The sequence below is a fragment of the Typopeltis vanoorti genome, chromosome 4, assembly GCF_054136105.1.
Source record: "Typopeltis vanoorti isolate ZY-2024b chromosome 4, IOZ_Tvanoo_1.0, whole genome shotgun sequence".
Taxonomy (NCBI): Eukaryota; Metazoa; Arthropoda; class Arachnida; order Uropygi; family Thelyphonidae; genus Typopeltis; species Typopeltis vanoorti.
In genome coordinates, this window is record NC_143552.1 from 111,836,060 (window position 1) to 111,861,359 (window position 25,300).

General features: G+C 36.6%; 1 protein-coding gene across 3 annotated transcripts in view; it reads left to right on the forward strand.

The window, feature by feature from the left end:
* Alh (coiled coil domain containing protein Alhambra) overlaps positions 1-25,300 on the forward strand; it is a 294,506-nt gene that overhangs the window by 263,843 nt on the left and 5,363 nt on the right. For all 3 annotated transcript variants that reach the window (XM_090391968.1, XM_090391969.1, XM_090391970.1), the window contains one exon: positions 8,012-8,221. In XM_090391968.1, the coding sequence (XP_090248094.1) occupies positions 8,012-8,221 (210 nt within the window). The remainder of the gene's footprint in view (positions 1-8,011; positions 8,222-25,300) is intronic.

Genomic DNA, 25,300 nt, shown 5'->3' on the forward strand with positions numbered 1-25,300 from the left:
ATTTATATGCGCGTCTTCATAGCTGCTCTCTAGTTTAAAACAAAATTTAACTTGTATGTATTGTAATAACTAAAAAAAAGTTAAATAATTTATAAGCATATAAAAGGATATCACCTGAAAATCGTTGCCGTGTCAGCAAAATTCTCGGACGTTCCACCTCTGGCACGTATGCCATAGGTTCGCCATCTATGACCTAGATGTGAAGAAACTTCATGTGCAAACTTTGTTTGCTTATACTTGTTTAAAGGATTAAACAAGAATATAATTTCTTGGGTTTATTTAATTCACTACTCTGCTTATAAGCCTGAAATGGCAACATGAAAAAAGTTCTATGATTGGTCACTAGAGTAGCATTTCAGACTGTGTAAATATAAATAAATAAAGTAATAATAAATTATTAAAAAATTCCTTAGTCTACCCATGTGCTATAGATTTACAATTAATCTCTAGTGGACAGAGAAGGCAAAAAAAAATAGTTGTTATGAATATATGACTCCCCAGCAGTACATTACTCATATTGAAAGTGGTATTCAGGAAATAACCACATAAAAACATTAATATATATATATATATAAATTGTCTAACACATTTTATTCTTTTAACCTTGTCAAAAGATTGGTAGATAGCTGTCAGTGATTTAATAGGTATCAGAAGATGTATGAACACAGAGAGAGAAAATATGCATACAGCTGCCACTATCTAATGACCCCTAAACCCTATCAGTTATATATGTTACTATCTGAAATGGTGCGAGTTCTATAGTCAGTTTCTGAGCTGTGAGTTAAAAATCCTGCTTGCCTCTTCCAAAGATTGATAAACTCATGAACTTGCTGGAAAAGGGACTAGAAAAGTTCCTCTGATTGGCAACTAGAATCAGACATACAGTGGTATTTCTTCTAGTAGTCAGCACTGTGAAGGCATCTACCATTTCCGTGGGACTACACGTGGATTTAAGAAAATTATTTTATTTTATTTTTTTGTTTGTTTATTTACTTGATTAATTTGCATTGCTAATGGCATGCTTCATTAGAAGAATAAATATTATTATTATTATTCAAGTATCTCCATGAAGTCAGAAGACTTATTGATGGAGATCCATTGTTCACACAATACCAGTCACACCTCTCTTTAAACTCATTCATTCACTGATGAAGCACAGCCACCTCTGGCAATCCATTCCATCCATTCGCCACACCCTTGCTAACCACACTCCTATACAATTTTAATGGGTGCCTCCTTGTTCTCTTCCTTCCTGCCACATGCTGAAAAAAGTCTTCAGTGCCAATCCTGTAAAAACTCCTTGAATAACTTATATGTTCTTCTTTTTTTCTCTATTGTGTCTCCTCTTTTTTTCCGTATCAGCTAGTTTTTGAATCCCACAGTCAGTCAATTTATTCTCATAGGGAGCATTTCATAGACCTGCCACAATCTTTGCCACACATTGCTGGATCCTTTCCACCACTTCTTCATCCCCCACAGAATCTAGGTGTCCAGATGTGACCTTGTTGAGGCCTTATATAGGGGAACAGTAACCCTTCCTTGATTGTTAGCGTGCTCTTAAACAACCACACAATCTGATGTGCTTGTGTTGGTTACCTTGAACTCTGTCCACCCATTAAATTCCCCTCCTCTCCCCCACACACACTTACATAAGTTCCCTGGCCTCATCTGTATCCTGTAGTTCAGTTCTATTAATATAGTACAACTCGTGATCTCTTTTCCCAAAGTGTATTACCATAAACTTGGCAACTTTAAGCTGGCAGCAATTTTTTACCACTGCTATTTCCAGTTTAGAATCATCAGCAAACAACTGAATATTTCCTGTATTGTTGATATATACAAATTAAACAACAGAGGACCTGGGTAGCCAATTCCTTATCCAACTCCATTGTCACTTTATTATAAAAAGTAAGCAATTTCTACTATTAGATGGTAAGGCCATCTAATCCCATGACTGTGTTTGTATTGAAGTACTGTAATATATTAATCACCTCCATTTCTTCAACCTTTATTCTCCTTTCTGTCATTGTCACATCTGGCATTGCAACATCACTACCTAGTTCAGGGTTTCCAAAACTGTGTTCTACAGAAGGTGAATAAGTGTTCTGCGAGAAGTTCTCCTGGAATTTGTCATTTTAGTTTTCTAAGCATTTTTCATGAATAAATATTTTATAGTGGAAATATTCTGAGGAGAATAATATTTGTGAATATGTTGAAAAGCTCAGACCCAGAACACCTAATAACATCTGTGTAGCAAATGTTAGTGACCAAGCCGTGTATTTTTAAATATGGAATTATTCATGAATTATCATTAATTTTCACACATCGAAACCTTTCAACATTTGGGAAAGGGAATACTGCTGTTTATGACCGGTCATAAAAATTGCCTGCAAGGGGATTATAACAATGGGCAGCGTATTCTCTGCTCTCAAAAGTGAAGGAAATGATATCTGTGTGGCAAATGTCAGTGACAAGCAGCATATTTTTAAACATGGAAATTTTCATGAATTATCGTTAATTTTCACACATCGAAATCTTTCAACAATCGGGAAAGAAAATACTGCTGTTTATGACCGATCATAAAAATTGCCTGCAAGCTGATTACAACAATGGGTGGCGTATCCTCTGTTTTCCAAACTGAAAGAAATAACATGTATTGTAAATGTTAGTGACCAATCAGCAAGGAAGTATAAAGAAATTTTTTTTGCTAAAATTGAAGATCAAAGTAGTCTGTATCCGGTTCTCAAATCTGGTAATACTGAATACTTTCTTTTCAAGTTCGTATTGTAGGGTGAAAGTTTCGAAACCGTAGTGCCGTGATTAGGTCTGCAGATTTAAATTTTAATATGAATAAGCGATGAGGGACTTTGTTTAATTTTGGTATTAAGAAATCTCTTATTGAAGGTGTTTGTGATGCAACAGATAGTGAGTTATCCACAACCAGCTACAAAGCGATCTCCAGGATGTACAAAAGGAGGGGAAACTACCATTTTCTCACATGAGAAAATGTCTGCATTCATTCGTAAGTACTTATAATAATATTATAAATTTTTGGTTATCAGAATGGGATATGTCAATGAAAATCAGCACAAATTAATTTAATGATGTTTATGTTTAATTGATGTTTAATTAATTAATAATAAAATATCAGCTAAATTAATAATTTATTATTAATTAATACATTACAAAATAACCAAGGTGTTCTGTAAAAATTTCAGCATTTGTGAAGTGTTCCGTCATAGGAAAAGTTTGAAAAAGCTGACCTAGATGGTACACCCCCTGCAAAATTATCACTTAGTAATTCAATTATTTGGTTTGCTTCTGTTACCTCCTCACCATCAGCACAAAGGAGGAATGACTAGGGAAGTCATTCTTCAAACACCCTCTGACCACCTCCCATGCACCACCACCATCTATCCCCTCCAGTTCTTATGCCATATCACTACTGAAAACTGATAACTCAGCTTGTCATAATCACCTGCTTTGCAATTCCACATATATCCCTTCTTAACAGAAAATTCTACATCTTCTAAGTCATGACTACATGATCACTTCCCCAAGCAGAGGTAGTGTTGCTAGGTTAGTTACTGTTGAGTTCTCTGATGCTGTGATCAGACCCAGCACTCTCAAACCTTGTATTCCCCCTTCACTAAATCCTGCCTCAGGCAATTATCTACCAGGAGCTGTATAAATTCCATTTCCTTCTGTCTTCTTCCACCATTCCTCCCCATAGTCTTTGTCCCCATAGTTGAAATCCCTCATAATGATTACTTGACCTGTACTCATTGTGCTAATTTTCTGCTGCATGTCATCTACATTCTAATTTTCTGCTGCATGTCATCTACATTCTCCTTTATACCCCCTGGAATATACTAACAACCAGTTACGTTTCATCCTCTTGACCTCTATCTCACACCAGATAGTCTCAAATGAACTGCCTTTTAAATCCCTATCATTAGCAATCCCCACATCCTGTTCCTTCTGTCCTCCCCTAAGATTCCTTGGTCGACCAAGTCCCACTAATGCCTTTAACTTTTGACCAAGTTGAGCTAACGAATTCCAAAAACTCCTCACCCTTATTTTGAATACTTCTTGGCATTAGTATACAAAACTGCAATACTCACATCCCCCCCCCCTTACACCTTGTGTTGGTTGGCTCACTAAAGTTAAGAACCTAGGTTGCCACATTATTAATCATGTGATCATTCTCCCATTTACTAACAACTAGGTTGCTTGAACCCGTGTTCACCCCCCCCCCCCAAAAAAAAATATTCTAGCAAGACACACACTTGTCATCTGCTAAATCATTCTTAACATTCTTCTTACTCTCTTCACACTTCTTGCATTCACTCATGAAACACGACAAGCACGTTCTCCAGTTTTGTTCTCCTTCTATAAATAACCCCTGCCATTGTTTTTCTTGAAATAACCATAACAAAAACAAGAATTTTTTTTAGCACAAGTTTCTTCATTAAAATGAATATAATATAGGTGCTATGTCTGGCTATTTTTTATAAATATTTATAAATTGATATTTATTATCCTAATACCACAAAATGAAATATTTGCACATATTTTAAAGAGTGATATTAAGTCTACTACAATTACTAATTACTAAATTATAATTGCAGTGTGGTAATGCATTTTTTTTTTTTTTTTTTTTTTTTATAAATAAATTCATACTTTGTTAACAGCATTGATTGCAAGCTACGTAAAATGTACTGTTACACATGAGTAAAGAGATGTTATGTATTTAAGGAATCTCTAAAGGAGACATCATATGAAGAGACAGTTAGTTTGACTTTTAAAGTTAGCTGAATGGATATGGACTGAATTAAGTGACATACCATGAGTCATTGAAGTACTGAAGCTGATAAATGCATAATATAAGAATGTTTAATGAAATTCATTAGCACATTCTGTGAAATGGTTCAATAATCTGATTTAGCTTTAAAAAAAAAATTTATTATTTGAAATAAAATTATAGGAAGAAACCTTCAAAGCTGTAGCCTGTGAGATAAAAATTCGAATTTTTCTATTCAATATTTGGAAGCAATAGAAACCATGAACCTTTACTTCATGTAATAATTAAAATGAAATAAAGGTGTGGTTTTATATATGTCTGGTGAAATTTATTAAATATATTTCTACCAGTGTCATGTGGGGAAAAAAAAAAATCGTATTCAAAGCTGAATAAGTAGTTATACAAAATGAATGAAGAAAACAGGTGATTTTTTTTCTAGCTTATAAGCAGAAAGAATGTCTTCTTTTTGTATACCACCTGTTATAGTGGTGCACTTGTGAAGACAATATGATATTTGCCATTTAGTTGAAAGACCTAGATCTGAATCCTATCTGTGATACAAAGAACCTTCATACAGGTGTTTTAATTAAAAGTGAGTTAGATCAATTTCTTATTTAGTTGGCAGTGTATTTTCTCCCAGAACCTCAAGTTTTTTTTATTCCTATAAAACAGAAAAACTGGCTAGAGAAGATTAGCAGACATATTGGCCAGAAAGTAAGTTATATTTGCCAAGAAATTATATTCTTATTTTTAATCCTTTACCAGGTGTGAGTAAACAGAAGTTAGCAAATGAAGTATCTCTGTAACTGACCACTTTTATATAGAGGCTGTTCACCACATTAACTTGTCTTAGTATCCCATAAAAAAGGAGAGCCCTCCTTTCCAGGCATATATATTTCTATGAATTATGAGAAGAGTCACTCCCCAGATCAGTTTTGACTTTTATTGAAGTCAAAATATAGACACCAGTCAAAGTTAGTCAGAGATACTGAGATTTAAATCACTGTAGAAGAAGCAAAATGGTGTATCATTATATTAAAATATATCGATGAGATGTACTTGTACTTGTAGCAAGTTTTTTTGCTTGGTCAAAAAAGTAAATTATTCTTTACAAGAAAAGATATTCTTGTTGTAATCCTTTACCTAAGTGTGAGCAAACAAAAGTATCTTCACAACTAATGAAGTGTATGTGGAAAATATGAGATCTCAATGAAGGTTGAAACCAGGCTGGGTAGTAACCCTCCATGCATCTGAAAGGGAGGGTGCTGCATTATGTTATACCGAGACAATTTGATGTGACGTCAGTAGCCTTTGTATTCAAGTTGGCCTAGTCATGAAGATAACCTCACATGCACACTTTTCATGCATGTGAAGCAAACTAAACAGCTTCTCAAAGTATATAAGCAAATTATTATATGGACTCTTGGACAATATTTCCTCTGACTTTAACTGCCTGAGTTCGCTCAGTAAATGACTAACAAATAGTCATTTAGCATTCTCTCATATAAAAGTTATTATTTTATTTCTTTTTATAGTTTGTATTATAAAAACAAAGAGACATGAAATTAAGCCCAAATTTTTAATATTATATATATATATATATATATATATATATCATTATCAGCCATTGTCAATCCACTGCTGGATGAAGGCCTTTCCAGGATTACTCCAAAACTGTCTGTCCATGACTCTCTTTTCCCATGTCATTCCTGCAAATCTGATATCATCAATCCATCATGATTTAGGTCGTCGTCGTTTTTCTTCTCATGGAATCCAATCCAGTACTTCTTTTGTCCATCGTTGATCTTGTCACAGCCATATGTCAATATAGGAAGAATGCATTGGTTAAAAACTTTTCTCTTCAGACATAATGGTAGTTGGCTTTTGAATATTCAATATAATTTTCCAAATGCTTTCCACCTAAGCATTGTGCACCTTTTAATTTCATCCATGATATTTTGTTCCATTGATATCTGTTGTCCTAAGTATATGTAATGTAATTAAACAGTAGATTATTGTTTAATTTCCTCATTATTGATTTTTATTATTTCTGGTTGGACATAGCTATTGAACATAACTTGGGTCTTCCTTAGGTTTATCTTTAGGTCAGCTGTTTTGCTAGCAATTTGGAGTTCACGGATACAAGTCTGTAATTCATGTGCAATTGAAGTAAAGATAACTATGGCATCTGCAAAGCGTAAATGGCTTAAATATCTTCCATTTATCTTCAGACCTAGCCCTTCCCAATCAAGAAGTTTGAATATTTCTTCTAGGCATGCTGTGAATAATTTTGGAGATATTGTGTCATCCTGTCTTAACCTCTCTGTATTTCCACAGTAGAGATGTTTCCATTGAAATGACTTGCTTCTGTGGCATTGGTGAATGTTGATTTGATGTCTCTGATGTATGGATCCTCCACTTGTTGGTTTCGTAATGCTTTAAATATTGCACAAGTTTTAAGTGAATCAAAGGCTTTCTCATAGTCAATAAAACCAAGACATAGTGTTAATTGACATTCATTACACCGTTCAATAATCTGCTATACGACTTGAATATGGTCCGTTGTACTAAAGCCCCTTCGAAAGCTTGCCTGTTCTTTTGGTTGTGCTAAGTCTAGAGTCGCACAAAGTCTATCGGCTAAGACTTTTGTAAACCACTGATAGTAGACTGATAGAAGACTTGATGAACTACCAACCTATCTCACCTCTTTTATGTATCAGAATTAGGATAGGCTTCTTCCATGTTGTTGGTACATCATTTTTCTTCAGGCATAAAGTAAATAGTTTTGCTAAGAGTTTGTAAATATTTCTTTGCCTGTTTTTAGAAGTTCAGCTATAACTCCATCCTCACCTGCACTTATATATATGTATTTTTTTTTTTTTTTTTTTTTTTTTTTTTTTTTTTTTTTTGGAAGCGGGGGGGGGGGGGGGTGCTTGGATGTTTACCCATGCAGCACTTAAAGTAAACACTGTTCATAGTCTTAGTTCCTTATCTGTAATTCCAACCAATATTTTTCTCCTTTTGCCTTACCATTAGCAAAACTACACTATTGTTCTTTAATTATTCAAGCCATTAAAAAAAAATTGTTAGTCATTTAATCATAACTTCACTATAGGTTAATTAATGTATTATGTAAAATTGGTTTCTTGATATTTCAGTTTTTTTTTTTTTTTTTTTTTTTTTTTTTTTTTTTTTTTTTTTTTTCAGTCACAGCCATATATTCCAAATTCTAGTCCAGTAGGGCAAACTCCTGTTGTTACGCATACAATTTCTCAGTCACCTCAAGGTTATGTTACCTCAACATTAGATAGATCAGCAACAGTTGGAGTTTCTTCACCTTTGCTTGTTAATCATGCACATCCTGGAGCATACAACAGCTTAGCAAATCACAACTCAAGTGCTTCACCATGTTTACAGGTACATATATTGCATCAAAATTTTCTGCATTTCATTATTAACATATTTTGTAAATGTCTAATGTAGTATTATTCTTAGTTTGGTTGCTGTGTAAATGCGCGTGCACATACGCACCTGTTAATTAACAATTTCATTTTGGTAAATTTTAATTTTCATGTTGTGATGTCAGATGCATGTATTATACATATATCTTATACCATTTTTTTCCAGACATTTTAGTTTCGTGCTTGTTCAGCTAACTTTGAACAAGATGGCAAATGTTATTCATTTTAAGGCATATGTAAGAAATATGTTTTTTTTTTTTTCATAACACTTAGGACCACTGTTTCTATCCATATTGGTTTGATAAATCAGTATGGTTATTCATTCTTCATTGTGATAAATAACTAATTCATTATGTTCCATTTCATTCCACATCTGACATTACTTCTTCAATGGATAAATATTAGGTTTGAACATAATGTAAGATATTCATAACTTTATTACCAGGTCCATTTACTCAGGTTCAGCTGATTTGAGATTACTGAATTATAATCATGTTGTACCATCATTTGGGAAAATTTGGAGAAAAGAGCAAAGCTAATAATAATGGCAAATATTTGTTGGATTTCTACCCAGGACATGGGCTGGTTATTACTAACACCATTTTCCAACATAAAAATGTGCACAAATTCACATGGAGAGAAGAGGCAAGAAATAAGAAAAGTCTCATTGCTATCGTTGATATTGATGTTTTCTCCCTGCTGCAGAACACCACAGTGTACAGAGGATTTGAAATTGGAAGTAATCACTACTTAGTCTTGAGCAGGATAAAATTGAATTTCATATTGAAAAGAATAACATGTAAGAAAGTTTTAAAGCGAATAAAAGTTGAGCAGCTCTCAGATGTGAACTGTAGACTAAATACACAAAGATTATTGAAGAAAAAGTGAAAGAGTTTGAGAACAGCAACCAAACTTTTGAGATTCAGTGGCAAGCCTCGAAGAAAACTTTGATTGATTCAGCAGAGAGGCATGTGGTGAGGTTGTCTGCAAGGATAGAAAAATCAGAACTCCATTGTGACACAGGAAGTTAAAGAGGCAGTGAAGGAAAAGAAGAAAGCATATCAAAAGTTCCTGGCAAATAAGTCAGCTTGTGCTCTTAGAGAATACAGAGACAAATGTAAGAAAGCTAAACACTGTGTAAAACTAGCTAAACAAAAGTCATGGGAGGACTTTGGCAAGAACATAGAAAATAAATATCAAGAAGGCAGCAAAATATTTTGGAGGTTATTGAAGAAGCTTAGAAATGGAGGAAAGAGAACTGTAAAAGGAGTTAGAGATGATAAAGGTGACATGAAAATGAGAGAAAAAGATATTCTTGAAGTATGGAGTAATTACTTCGAGAAATTGCTAAATGAAACAAGCAGTGATAGCACAGTGGTAAAAAACACTCAACAGGCATACAGTCAGGAATACATATCCATACTTGAAGTAGAAAAAGCCATCAAAGGCTTAAAATGTGGAAAGGCAGCAGGACTAGATGATATTCAACCAGAAATGCTGAAGTATGGTGGTATAAAAGTCTTGCAGTGGCTGCACTGCATAGTTCAGAGAGCCTGAACAGAGGGACGAATTCCCGATGATTGGAGTAGAGCTCTCATAGTACCTATATATAAAAAGGGAAATAATTTAAATTACTTTCAGTAATTTAAATGTTTCTATCATATCCCCTCTTCTCTGCCTATCAACCAACTTCTGCAATCCACAAGCTCTCAATCTATCAATGTAGGGAGCATTTTTTACATCACTCACCAACTTAGTCACTCTTCTCTGAACCTTCTCCACAGCCTACTCATCTCTAAGGAATCCAGGTGACCAGACCTGAGCACAGTAATCCAGATGTGGAAGTATCAACGCTTTATAAAGGGGAATAATAACCTCCTGGATGTCAGTGTGTTCCTCAACAACCAAGTAATCCTATGTGCAATCTTAGACACCTTAGCAATGTGTCCCCGAACGTCATCTCCCTATCTACCAACCCCTAAGTCTCTAGCCTAATCAATCTCTTGAAGTACTGTTCCATCAATGTAGTACACAGCTGGTAATCTTTTAATCCAATAACTTTACACTTTTTCATGCATAACTTTACACTTTTTCACATTGAACTGATATCCATTACCTTCTGCCCATTCTACCAGCTTGATTTTTTATTGTGCTACCTAACTTTGCATCATCAAAAAACAACTGAATATCTCCCTTTAAGCCATTTCTTATATCATTTATATACAAATTAAACAACAATGGCCCAAGCACAAAGCTCTGAGGCACACCACTGGTCACCTGCCTCATCCTGGACTCGGCTCCTCCATACACCACCTTCTGGTATCTCTCCCTGAGCCATTCTCCTATCCATATCACCAATTTAGTATCCATTCCCATCTGCTCCAATTTGCCTAACAGTGTTCCATGGGGTATCCTGTCAAAGGCCTTAGCAAAATCCAGAAGTACCACTGTGTAGCTAGTTCCTTTGTCCTACTCAGATGTCATTCTATTAGAAAAAGTTAATAGCAGCCAATATCCTATAACCAAAGAGACTCTTGTTCAGGGAAATATTTCAAAACTTAAAAGGATACACACAATAATTTATCTCACGCTAGCACGGAAGTATACAGTCAGGAATCTCACTTAAACAATTATATCTAAATTCCTTCCCGCCAAAAAGGTTCAATTTCATAAGTGGTGGTTTGAATTCGTAATCAGGCATAACTCCGGTATAAAACATGTTTATTGGAAAACACAAAACATTTACAGTTATGTAAGCTTAAATACTCAATGGATCAAAATTCACTCTAAGTTAAGGATAATACTAAAGCACAATGAATCAGAGCAAGTTAAATCCTTCGATTATGAAAGGATAAGATTAGCTTTAAGCAAAGTACTACTACTATATAATTCCCTTCACAAGTTACTCACAGAATACTTATTTAACACTTTTTAATACTCTATCAATGATTACCTTAATTCTAAATTTTATCTAAGCAAGTCTAGCCATTCACAAATCACTGCCTATTTAACAACTCTTCTTTGCTCCACAGGGGCTTAATTAATTCAGTCAAATTCTCACTAAAAGTTCTCCACTAGTGTCCTTTAGTTACAACACACACAAATTTGTTTAGAAGAAATTTCCTTTTCTTCTAAACAAATTTTAACATAGAATGAAAACTCTTACGTTACCGGATTCTTTCAGATTTCATGCCACCATCTCATGTAGGTCTGGATTACCGTACTGCATATTCTTCGGCTGTCTTTGCGTCTGGCAATGTACTACGCTTTTTCTTCTAATCGTTTCTGACTGTTGCATGCTGTCTACCGCTCCGCAGGAAACTTTCTCTAATGGCTCGATTCCACATGGGCTGTCATATCACGATCAGCTCTGCTTGAAAATCTTCAAGCATTCTCAAGAAAAGAACCTGCTGTCCGTCATTACCGTAGCTGACCCACCACTCTCTCACAAATCCTCCAACAAACTCCCCCTAAAACTCGAATCCGGCACTCAAAGATCAACAAGTCAAAAGGTCCCTTAAAACGGCGTGCTTCGTCTTTTATTCGCCCTATTCGGGCGCCCTCTATTCAATGCAGTTTTCACCAACGAACCCCATCGTTCATGTCCCTTGGGTGATCCTACACTCTCGCTAACCTGTCCAGTTACATTATTCTAGGTAGGCGCTCTGACGTCATATTTCTGCGTAGGTATAGCCTCCATCGCTACGCTCGACTCGTACCGATTATACGCGATTATTCCGGATTACTATTATAAACTTTTCTCGGAATTTCGCAAATACTAGACAGCTTACTTGGGAATTACAAATAACCTAGCAATAACTCTCACTATATTGCACACATGGACTATACATAATTACAAAACATAAAACAACACTTTATAATTATTAGCTGATGTGCAGATATCTCCTTAATTAGTAGTAGTTTATTATGTTAAATCCTGAATGAAGAATTTGCTTGTAAAGCTCTGCATTCAGGATCTAACAAAAGTCTCCCCTTACAAAAAAAAATTTTTCGTAAGATAAATTTTTCTTTAGGCATCTCTTATTGTAAAATTGTTTTCTAATTTTCTAGAATGATTCCGTTTTGTCTCTCTCTCAATTCTCTGGGGATGAACCCTCCATTCTTTCTGGGCCTTAGTACATATCTTGGTTCATGAGACTGTATTGTTTCCTCATGATATGACTTAGTTTGCTGATTCTCGTGATGTATATTCGGTGCTTCTTTTAACGTCTTGGACCTATTTATTCTCCATTATTTTACTCATAAAGCTTGCACAATCTTTTAGTGTGCGCACTCTTTGTAGCAATTGCTAAATTCCAACACAACAAACCACTTACAGCTTTTCTAAGCACAAAAAGAAAACAAAGGAAGTTTGCATAATCAAACTGCCGTTGATGTTGTATAATAACTTCATGTTTTCTGTACTTGTTCTGTCTCGGTCTGTTATAGGAATTTCTAGTTCTATTAACTATCTCAATGTAGTTTACCCCGATTGTTCTCGGACAATCCTCCCCTAAATTTTCTTCTGTAACACCTTGGTCATTTGCTAATTTTACGCTTGATTTTTGGTAAGTCACAGATTGACTGTTTACTTCTGGAGTTGAAGCTAATTCAGAATCAGTCTGGACATCTGGAGACACTTCATTAACTCTGTCAGTTGGCATGACATTTCCTCTTCCCTGCATTCTTTCTTCAGGAGATCTCTCATTTCTATTTCTAACCTTAAAATTTTCGTTCCCTCTACTGAACCGTTTATTTCCCATTAGGATTATCTCATTTCTAGAGAAGTTGCAAGAGAACTTGTGCCTTTCTAGAAAGTTAGTTCCTAAAATTATCTGAACGTGTGGGCAAGATGTCCTAGGGAGGACCATCAACTCCTGCCAAACACACATGTTAAACTCAGGTAAGTATAATTTTACTCTAACACTTTTTGTTGCACAAACTTTAGATGTCAATAACCCTGATAATCTGATCGGTCTCCTTAGATTAGAAATGCCTCGCCATACATGGGATTTTATTCCTTGAAAATAATCTTCCGTTATGACAGAGGCCTGGGAACCAGTATCTAACAACACGTCACAATGTGTTCCCTGAATCTTACCTTTGATTATCATTTTATCTCTTCCTTGTTGTTCGTGATTTCTTTGTCTACCTTCATAATTATGAGGAGTTTGCCCAAACTTCGACTCATTTCTGATGGAGGGTCTCCTATCACTAAAACAATTACGAGCTAAATGCCCACTCTTGTTACAATTAAAACATCTAGGAGGCTCCCTTCTGTCTCCTTGCTCATTATTTCTCTGTGATTGAGGTAAAGACACCTCGGGTTTCCGTTCTGACACTGCCGCCAACCTTTGCATTACTTCTTCCAGACGGTTCAACATAGGCTGTTGAAGTCTTTCTATTTCTAGTCTAATTAATTCATTAGTTTTCTCTGGTTGAGGGATAGATGATCTTGAAGTCTTATCTGTGACTGCTGCCAGCTGTTTCAGTACAGCATCAAGACGGTCCATTACAGGCTGTTGAAGTCGTTCAACTTCTTGCTTAATTATAGAACGTACTTCTTCCATATTTGATAGCCCTGCTTGCTTTGGGATGTTCAATTCATTTTCAGTCACTTGACCAACGTTGACTGACATTTCTCTTTCACTATCCTTTTGATCATTAGTCTTTCCTTTGCTTGTGCTAAATTCCTTCTCAGTTCTATTCTCGCTAGCGGAATTATTCACCTCTTTTATCACGTTAACATAGCTGGCATTCGATGCGGGACAAATGTCTCCGAGCATCTGTTCCTTTTCTTTTACAGCAAGCAAACATTCTTCAAGATTTGATATATCCTTTCCGTATGCTGTCTCCTTAAGATCTTGTTTCAATCCTGCCCTAAGGTGCTGGAAGACGGCCCAGTTTAGATGGTGCCTGTCATTGTCCGAAACACTTAGTGTGTTGGCAAGATCTAACAACCTGTTATGGTAATCGGACACGCTTTCTTTGTCCTTCTGTACCATTCTTTGGAGCTTCCACATATTTGGTCCCAGGTTCTTTACCCTTGAGAACTGTGAAATAAGGACTTCTTTAAATTTTACATAACTCCGGGTGTCTTTCAGAACCAGTGAGGAATGGAAATAGGTCATAGCCTTTCCAACTAGCTTACTGCATAGCAGAATGAGCAGTTGGAATTCACTCCACCGACCAATTCTTCTCAATTCCTCAATGTACTCGAAGAATGCAATCACGTCATCAGATTCATCACCCGAAAACTGAGGGAATACCTGTTGGGGATTAATCGTTTTAAAAAACTCTGAGTCATCTAACTCTGAGCTTGTAAGTAGGGACATATCTGTATTCATCTTAAAATTCAACACAATGTAATCTTCTTAAATTCTAATTATTCCAATAAATGCCTGATTGCCTGATACGATATCAAAACCAACTTACAGTGATTAAGGATGTGTCAACTTTAATTCTAGGGCCCCTAATCACATCCTGTTGGCTGCACCATTGTTAGATCTGTAATTCGTTGACTGTGATATGTTTATATCCTTACTTTCATATAATGTTATTTCGTAAGTCGTAAGTTCAATCTTATTATACATTAATTTACTGTCTCTAGAATCTATCCTTTTGCTTACTCAAAACTGTGTACAATCAAAGTCCTACTGGCTACTCTGTTGTTATGTCGCTATCTCTCTATATTATATCTTATTCTACCTCTATAATAACTCTCCTTCTAATCTATTGTTGTGCTCCTAAAATACTAATTCAGATTTATTTCCTCTTCGGATATTGACAAAATTTATATTTCGCTGCGCCAGCCAATATCCTATAACCGAAGAGACTCTTGTTCAGGGAAATATTTCAAAACTTAAAAGGATACACACAATAATTTATCTCACGCAAGCGCGGTGCAGATTCAGTTAGCAGTCGTAAACAGAATCTCACTTAAACAATTATATCTAAATTCCTTCCCGCCAAAAAGGTTCAGTTTCATAAGTGGTGGTTTGAATTCGTAATCAGGTATAACTCCGGTATAAAACATGTTTATTGGAAAACACAAAACATTTACAGTTATGTAAGCTTAAATACTCAATGGATCAAAATTCACTCTAAGTTAAGGGTAATACGAAAGCACAATGAATCAGAGCAAGTTAAATCCTTCGATTATGAAAGGATAAGATTAGCTTTAAGCAAAGTACTACTACTATATAATTCCCTTCACAAGTTACTCACAGAATACTTATTTAACACTTTCATTAATACTCTATCAATGATTACCTTAATTCTAAATTTTATCTAAGCAAGTCTAGCCATTCACAAATCACTGCCTATTTAACAACTCTTCTTTGCTCCACAGGGGCTTAATTAATTCAGTCAAATTCTCACTAAAAGTTCTCTACTAGTGTCCTTTAGTTACAACACACACAAATTTCCTTTTCTTCTAAACAAATTTTAACATAGAACGAAAACTCTTACGTTACCGGATCCTTTCAGATTTCATGCCGCCATCTCATGTAGGTCTGGATTACCGTACTGCATATTCTTCGGCTGTCTTTGCGCCTGGCGATGTACTACGCTTTTTCTTCTAATCGTTTCCAACTGTTGCGTGCTGTCTACCGCTCCGCAGGAAACTTTCTCTAATGGGACGTTCTGCTAAGGCTCGATTCCACATGGGCCATCATATCGCGACCAGCTCTGCTTGAAAATCTTCAAGCATTCTCAAGAAAAGAACCTGCCATCCGTCATTACCGTAGCTGACCCACCGCTCTCTCACGAATCCTCCAACAAACTCCCCCTAAAACTCGAATCCAGCACTCAAAGATCAACAAGTCAAAAGGTCCCTTAAAACGGCGTGCTTCGTCTTTTATTCGCCCTATTTGGGTGCCCTCTATTCAATGCAGTTTTCACCAACGAACCCCATCGTTCATGCCCCTTGGGTGATCCTACACTCTCGCTAACCTGTCCGGTTACATTATTCTAGGTAGGCGCTCGGACGTCATATTTCCGCATAGGTATAGCCTCCATCGCTACGCTCGACTCGTGCCGATTATACGCGATTATTCCGGATTACTATTATAAACTTTTCTCGGAATTTCGCAAATACTAGACAGCTTACTTGGGAATTACAAATAACCTAGCAATAACTCTCACTATATCGCACACATGGACTATACATAATTACAAAACATAAAACAACACTTTATAATTATTAGCTGATGTGCAGATATCTCCTTAATTAGTAGTAGTAGTTTATTATGTTAAATCCTGAATGAAGAATTTGCTTGTAAAGCTCTGCATTCAGGATCTAACAATACCATCAGCACCCACTAAAGTTATCCTTCCGAAGTCATTCTTCCTTTTACTTGCCACATAGCGGAAGAACTCTTTGGGATTATCCTTGATCTCATTGGCTAAGGTCTTCTCATAATCTGATTTAGCTTTTCTTACTATGCTGGTAACCTTCCTAGCTTGATCCTTGTACTACTCATGGGTGTACTGATCGCATTTCTCCTTGTACATTCTCCATAACATTTTCTTTTTTTTGCAGATCAAGCTTGATACTACTGCTCATCCATCTAGCGCCTACCTTGCTTGTCTTCCTGACCATGGGGACACAATCTGATATTGCTTTCCTTAGATACCTGCTAATTTTTTCCCATGCACTGCTAACATCTTTCCCCTGCAATATGTTCTGCCATGGGGTGGCTGCAAGCTCATCCCGAAGCTTGTTATAATTGCCTAACCTGTAGTGCCGTATATACCTCTTCTTAACAGAAAAATCCACAGATTTTGCAACCTCCCAAGTCAATACCACATGATCGCTTTCACCAATTGGAGGTAACGAGGACACTTTACTTATGCATATATCCTCTGAACCAATAACCAGGTCCAAACACACTCACACCATGTGTCCCTTCAGTTATGTGCTGTTTCAAGTAATTATCTCATAGAAGATGTATGAACTCCATTTCCTTTTTGCTACGTGATATTTCCTCCTTCCAATTGATATCACCATAATTAAAATCCCCCATAATAATTACTAAACCTGCACTCATTGCACTAATTTGCTGATGCATGAATTCAATATCTCCCCCTGCACCCCCTGGCCTATAGCAGTATCCAACTGTATATTTGGTTGTGTTGGTCACTATTTCACACCAGACCGCCTCAAATGTCTATCATCTTGATATACTACTTTCTTTGGCTGCAACACATCAGCTATCATCAACAGTACTCCTCCCCCTGTTCTATCTTCTCTATCCTCCCTGAAAATACTATAAATCAATTCCAGTGACCACATTTTCTGCTGACAGCCAAGTTTCACTGATCCCTACAACTTTTGGTGAGATTGCACTGACTAATGCCCAAAAATTCTTTTCTCATATTTCAAATGCTTCTTGCATTGGTATACAAAAATTGCAGATTCCCTCTAGTTCCTATACCGGCTTAAGAACTGATATACAAGTCACTAATTTCAGTAGTCCTATGTGGATTTTTATTCCCTCTCAATTTATTCTGCGAATAAGGATCAATAAATATACAATCACTGCTAAAGTTTCTCTCTCTTACACTCAACCTTTTCAATATTAGTTTCCCTGCCCAATTACTTCAACTTGTTCAGAAAACAGTAACTTCTTCAATCGCTTATGTCCTTCCATGTTCAGATGCAGCCCGTCTCTAGCATACAACTGTCTTTTTCCTTCAAATACACTCCAGACATCAACAAATTCCAGACCTCTTTCTTTTTGCACATTCTTGCAATCATATCATTCATTATCATCGCTCGTCTACTTAACTCGTAATTGTCAAAATGAGGCAGCACACACACTATCCTCCATTGACACTTTTCCTCTTCACAATATCTAACAATGTTCTTAAATCTTTTGCTACCCGATTTATACCACCACTAAGGTCATTTGTACCCACCATAACTTCATCTTGTCTGCATCATGCCCTCTCTTTATTGCATAAAGCCACTCTTTCTATTGTCCCACCAGCCAAGCACTCCTCAGGCATACTGCTCTCCATGCTGCCTGGGGCATTGTCCAAATGAACAATGTCCCTGCTGTTTTTCTCAGTGAACCACGGTGAACAGAGGAAAGTCAGGTACTGGAACAAATTCCACAAACTCTCACCATCAACATAAGAGATATCGATGGAAATGAAGTGGGACTGTCAGAAGGATTAGGGAAGTAAGTACCAGGTCGACATTGGAGTTGCTAAAACAAAGAAAACAAAAGCAGGTGAGATATAAATAACCATTGCAGGATGTTATATACGGGCAATAATGATTAGAGAAAGGAAGGAGTGATTCTAGCATTCAACTATCTAAACACTGGGATAAGCTTCTTGAATGGCAGATAATATTAAGTTGAGTGGTATGGACAAACATCAAAATGGGAAATTGGACCATGGGCTTATATCTGCCTATGGTCCCACAGAAAGTTCTACTAAGGAAGAAGTGGAGGAATTAGAGAATGCAACAACAACAAAGAAAGGAAAAGTTGGCTCATGTTAAGAGATTTTAAAGCAGAGAAGGAAATGAATTCCAGACATACAAAAACAAATCTGCTAATGCCTTTATTCCTCTTATAGGGAGTAGGCGAGGCCTCCAAGCCCTATCTATTATCTTATCCTGCTCTGTCAATTTGGAGACTGAATGGTCAGTCAATCTCTACAGGTAGCCAATGCCAATCAGAGAGAGTTAACCCAAGACTATTACTAATTATAAATGGCATCCAGTGAAGAGTTGGCTAACAGGTGCTTCCATCTCACGGTTCCTAATCCCAACATTATATATTTATTGTCTATGATAGTGTGAATTCTACAATTAATTTTCTTGAGTTTACGGAACCAGAAACCTGAGTTTTTGGGAGGAAATAAACCACTTGCCCATGTCAGAAAGCGACTAACTCGGGAACCAGTTAAAGAAAGGCTTATTAGAAAATGTTCCTCTAGTCAGTGACTAGAATTGAATCTAGGTCTTTCTTCAGGCAGCCAAGTGCTATGGAGTGCAAATGTCACTTCGGTTGAGTTACACCTCCTCATACAGAAATGTTTGGGGAAAATTTGAAGGGGAAAAAAATGCAAAACTTATAACATCCTACTTGATTTCTATTCAGGACATGGACTAGTCATTACTAATACCATATTCCAACAGAATGATGTGCACAAATTCACAGGAAGAGAACACACAAGAAATAATTCCAGTCTCATTGACTGTTATTATTGATGGTTGATTCAGAGCATGAGCAGACAAGGGATTTGAAATAGAAAGAGATCACCATTTAGTTTTGTTCATTCATTCATGTGTTCACTGGACACCCACAGATGCCGTATGGTCACTCCGATGCTCGGTGATGTGCCACACCAGGCCTTGCCATGTAGTTCTGTTGTATGCTTTTCTGGAGGCTTCAACTCTCTGAAGATCAGTCACTATCCATCACACACCATCCATCCATTTCATTGATGGTCTATCCCTTCCCTTTTTTTTTTCAGGAACTTTACCTTCTGTTACTCTTCTGAGAAGTCCTCCTTCCATTCCTTCAGTGTGTCCAAAATATTTTAACTTTCTTCTGGTAATATCCATAATAAGCCTTAAAGTTCTACTGATCTTTTCTAACACCCCATCCATTTGTCCACCTTTCAGTATACAATATCCTTAACAGTCTTCTGTAATACCACTTCTCAAAAGCAGCTATCCTTTTCCTATCAGACTTCTTTAGGTTCCAAGTCTCACATCCATAAGTTACTGTTGGAAAAACAACTGCATCCAAAATCTTCAACTTTGTTCCCATGGAGATATATCCATCCTTCCAGATTTTAGACAAATCTCTGACTGTTGTTTTAACCATTCCTATTCTTCTGAACAGCAATAGTTCACATTAATAATGGATCCCAGGTACTCAAACTTGCTGACTTCCTCATTTCTTTCTCCATTAAGGTACACTTGTTTCTCAAGAGCTTCCCTGTTTGTATTTCCTTTGAGAACTATACTCTTTGTCTTGCTAGGATTGAGTTGAAATCCTCTGTTACTGATCTTGTTAACTTTATCAAGAATTTGTCTTAATTCTTCCTTGTGATTACAGAGGACTACGGTATCATCAACATACCTGAGATTACTGATCAATCTACCACCTATCCTAATTCCTGTCTTGAGCTTATCCAATGCTTCACGCATGATATCCTCCGCACATGTACTAAACAAGTGAGGAGAAAGTAAACATCCTTGCCTAACTCCTTTTCTCACCTGAAGCCAATCAGTCAATCCAACACCTGTTCTTACTATGGCTTCCTGCTCCCCTGTACTGGTTATCAACTTGATAGCATGTTGAGGAAAACCCATTATTTTCATTACTCCCCACAGTTTCACATGCTGAATACAGTCAAAAGCTTTAGAGTAGTTTAAGAAACACATTACCAGTGGGAGTTTGAATTCTTTATATTTTTCTAAGATCTGTCTAAGGCAAAGGATCTGATCTCTAATGCCCTTACCTTTCTTAAAACCTGCTTGTTCCTCGGGCATCTTTACCTCAATCCTATTTAGCATGATCTTCAATAAAATTTTGCTTGCATGACTTATTAAACTAATAGTTCTTGCACGCCTTCATATCACCTTTCTTATGTAGTGGTATGAAAACTCACTTCTTCCAGTCTCTAGGCCATAATCCTGTCTCCCATATCCTTGTAATCAATCTATGACATACTCTTATCCTTCCATCCCCTGTGGCCTTAATTAACTTTGCTGGGATTTCATCTGCACCTGGAGCCTGTTAATTTTCTGTTAAGCTACTTAACTGCTCTTTCAACTTCATGTCTAAGTGGAAGAGGTTCCAAATTGGAATTTTTCTGATGAGAGGACTCCTCCAAATTTTCTTTATCCACTCTATTGTGCAGTTCCTCACAGTATTCTTTCCATCTGTTTTTGATTTCCATTTCTTCTGTTAGTAATGCTCCATTCCTGTCTTTGATCACGAACTAAATAAAACATTCTTTTATAATTGTGCCTCCTCATCTGGAACTCTATCTCTTCACATTTATTAGTATAGAACTTTTCCTTGTCCTGCTGCTATGGCTCTTCTGACTTTTCTGTGTAATCGCTATTCTTCAGTTCCTGTGTGTGTCTCTCTGTTTTTCCAGCCACCTTCTTTTGATTAGTTCCCATGTTGAATCTGATATACATGGGTCTCTTGGTCTTCTTATTGGGCTGAGATATTTCTTGGCTGTATCCTGTATTATCACCTTGACTCCTTCCCAAAGTTTCTGCTGAGTTCTCATTGGTCTTCAAAATATCATCCAGCCAAGTCGATGTTTCTTCTGTGAATTCACTAGGAATTACTCTAACATCCAATCTGGTTGGATGTGCCTGACTTAGTCTTACTTTGGCTCTTACTAGCTGATGGTCTATACCACAATCTGCTCATTATTACCAAAGACTTATGGGAAGCAAGGACTCATCTAGGAAGGCTATAATCACACACACTAGCTCACTGGCTGCTCTGAGAGATAAAAAATCTAACTCTCATCCCTTTCATAACTGCATACAAACTTCCATGGATGCCCCATCATCTGATATCCTATAACACCCCTCTCAAAAGTTTATAGACTTCTGTCATATCCCCCCCCCCTCTTTCTTCTGTCTACTACTGTCTGCAGTCCACATGCTCTCAATCTTTCCTCATAATCTACATTCCATAATCCTAATATATTTGTAATTCTTATTTGCACCTTTTCCACAACTTCTTTATCTGCTCCAAATCTGCGCACAGTTCAATGTGGTTGTATCAAAGCCTTTTAGGAAGTAAAACAATTTCCCTATTCTTATCAATGTTCGTTTTGACATTGCAGTACTAATGCTCTGAAAAAGTTAAATGTCTTTGAGTGGCATAAGAGATTCAAAGGTGGATGAGAAGATGTGAACAACGATCCCCAGAAGTGGACAGCCGAAAACAAAAATGACGGGCGCAAATGTAAACAGAGTGCGAGATTTGGTCTGGTTTGACAGATGATTAAGTGTCCATTTGATGGCTGAAGAATTGGGTATGCGGAAGATTTTTGTGAAGTTTGTGCCTCGGACCTTAATGGGCAAACAGAAGCAGCGACAGTTTCAAGTTGTGACTGATCTTTCTGCAAATAAGCATATGTTTCCGAGACTAATTATGGGTGATGAAACCTGGTGCTTCCATTATGATCCCAAAACAAAAAGCCAGAGCATTAAGTGGAAAAACCCCGAGTTTGCCATGTCCAAAAAAAAGCATGCATATCACATTCAAAATTCAAGACCATGCTGGTGTGTTTCTTTGATCACAAAGGGAGATAATCCATTATGAATTCATTGAATAGGGACAAACGGTCACCCAACAATGCTGTTTAGAGGTGCTGAAAAGTTTACAAGATTCTGTTTAGAGAAAAAGACCTGCATTGTGACCTGACAAGTGGATTATTCATCATAACAATGTTCCAAACCATAGTGCTCTCATCATGAGTACATGATGAGCACACTAAGAGTTTATAGCCAAAAAATCGATTACTGAATTAGATCATCCTGCTTATTCATCCGACATAGCTCCCTGTGATTTCTAGCTGTTTCCAAAATTAAAGACTGCTTAAAGGACAAAGATTTTCTGACATCACTGATATTATTATTATATTTGGCACCTGATGCCAAATCTTTTCTACCATTAGACTTACTCTGCACATCCAAAAACTCACAACCTTTTTTTTTTATCTTGGTAATAAATGAACCAAATTTTAAGTGGATATTGAATCCAACATTATTTCTTAGCTGAATAAGAAACTCAAAGATAGAAAATCTGTCTAAGAGTTTCATGCCGAATATAGAAAACTATATAAAAGTTCGCAAGTCCATGCATAAGCCAACAGGTAGTACATGATGGGGCAACTCGTAGTAAAGGTGGAGTAAGCTCCGATCACTGTCCTTAGTATTTTCCCATAATGTAAAACATGACTCCTAGGAGATGTATACTGTTATACATTATGGGAGAAGGTCACCACCCAGACCGGTTTCGACCTTTTTTGAGGTCTCGTCAGTGAGTAGGTAGACCTAGATGTAAATACTGAGGGTGCAGTAATACAAAGCTTATTTCTTTACTGTACGAGTCGCCAAAAGGTGCGCTAATAAATTACTGAGATAAAGAGCCAATAGACTTCACTTCGACAAGGTAAATTTATTCAAATTTTAAGTGGATATTGAATCCAACATTATTTCTTAGCTGAATAAGAAACTCAAAGATAGAAAATCTATCTAAGAGTTTCATGCCGAATATAGAAAACTATATAAAAGTTCAGCGAGTCCAAGCGTAAGCCAACAGGTGGTACATGCTGGGGCAACTCATAGTAAAGGTGGAGTAAGCTCCGATCACTGTCCTTAGTATTTTCCCATAATGTAAAACACAACTCCTAGGAGATGTATGCTGTTATACATTATGGGAGAAGGTCACTACCCAGACCAGTTTCGACCTTTTTTGAGGTCTCATCAGTGAGTAGGTAGACCTAGATGTAAATACTGAGGTTGCAGTAATACAAAGCTTATAAATACTAAAATACTCGGAGCTTTCTCCACCTTTACTACGAGTTGTCCCAGTGTTAGATTCTGATAGAGTGGAAATTTATGTATTCCTATCTTATCACAGTCTAACATGCTTTTCCAAACAAAAGAATGAGATGAATACAGTAAATTGCCTCTAAGTGTAAAATAAGTAATGTGTATATATGTGTCAAGTGTGTTCTGTTATGAAAAGGTTAAATAAGTAGGTATTTTGTGCCGTTCATGAATGTGATTAAATTGATATTGAAGGTATAAAACATTAGCAGAGCATTATAAAATATGTATAAAAGAATTATAAAATATAAGTACAAATTCAACGGTTGGGGGGAGTCAAGTCCAAAGGTTACGCGAGGGAGCGGATCGCCCCAAGTAAACAATGACGTCATCGTACGTGCGATTAGCGGTGGAGACGATGGACGCCGTGACGTAGTAGTTCGCTGGACATCAAAAGGGGCGAGAAACACCGAGAAAGAGGAGGGTAATATAAGGGTCATGCGACCCTGTAGCAAGCCTTTTTTTCTCCTGGATCTCTGGTGTGTTCCCCTCTCGTAGTGGAGGAAGGGTGCCAGTACCCGGTACCGGCAGTCGCGGGTTTCGGTGACAGTATCTCCATGGAAAAGTCCGGCTGTCCACAGAAGGCCAGTTTCCTGTGAACTTATGATGCCATAAAGAGCCATAAAGGAAGATAAGTAGACTTTGTTTGTGTTTCACTGAATATAAATGAAAGATTTGTGCCACGTTAATATGTTATAAAAGGGAACATTAATGATATAGGATAAGGTTGTATTCTTAGGCTTTTAGAAGGAAATTGAATTTATGTTTATTATCTGTCGTTGTGTTAAAGTTCGCCATTATATTGAATGAAATCAAGGATATGTTTAGAATAAAGAATTGGCATAATATTAAGAGATTGTGAAAGATATGAATGTTATCTTGTGTAGTCTGACAGAGCTACGGAGTCTTAGATTGATTGTGATAATAGTACATGATTAATGCATTAGCGAAGGTTAATATAATTCTTACTTTAGGAAGCTACTGTATAATATTTTATAAGTGTAATAGTAGTGTTTGAATTTTATATACCTTGTCTGAAACTCCCTTAAGATGGGATTTGATTTAGTGTTATTATGTGTATCAACTTTTGAGTATAATAAACCTTGCTTTTGATTCTAACAAAGAGTTTCTGTAATTTCTGGAATCCGATGCACCGCTTATAAAATATTAATGCGAACCTATGCGGGATATTAAAAGGGATATTTGAAAAGGGTATATTTTGGCCATGTCTGCAGAGTTGATAGGTATCATTAAGTACTGTCCTGAGATTACCTCTTGGTTGTTAATATTAATTAATCTAATAGCGCTAAGTGGCGCAGCGAAACAAATAAATTTCTTGGCATTTTACGAGAGGTAAATCTCAGACACTCTGGTACTGCCTCTATCTCGAGGAAATTCCATTGTCACTCAGAGGTACCA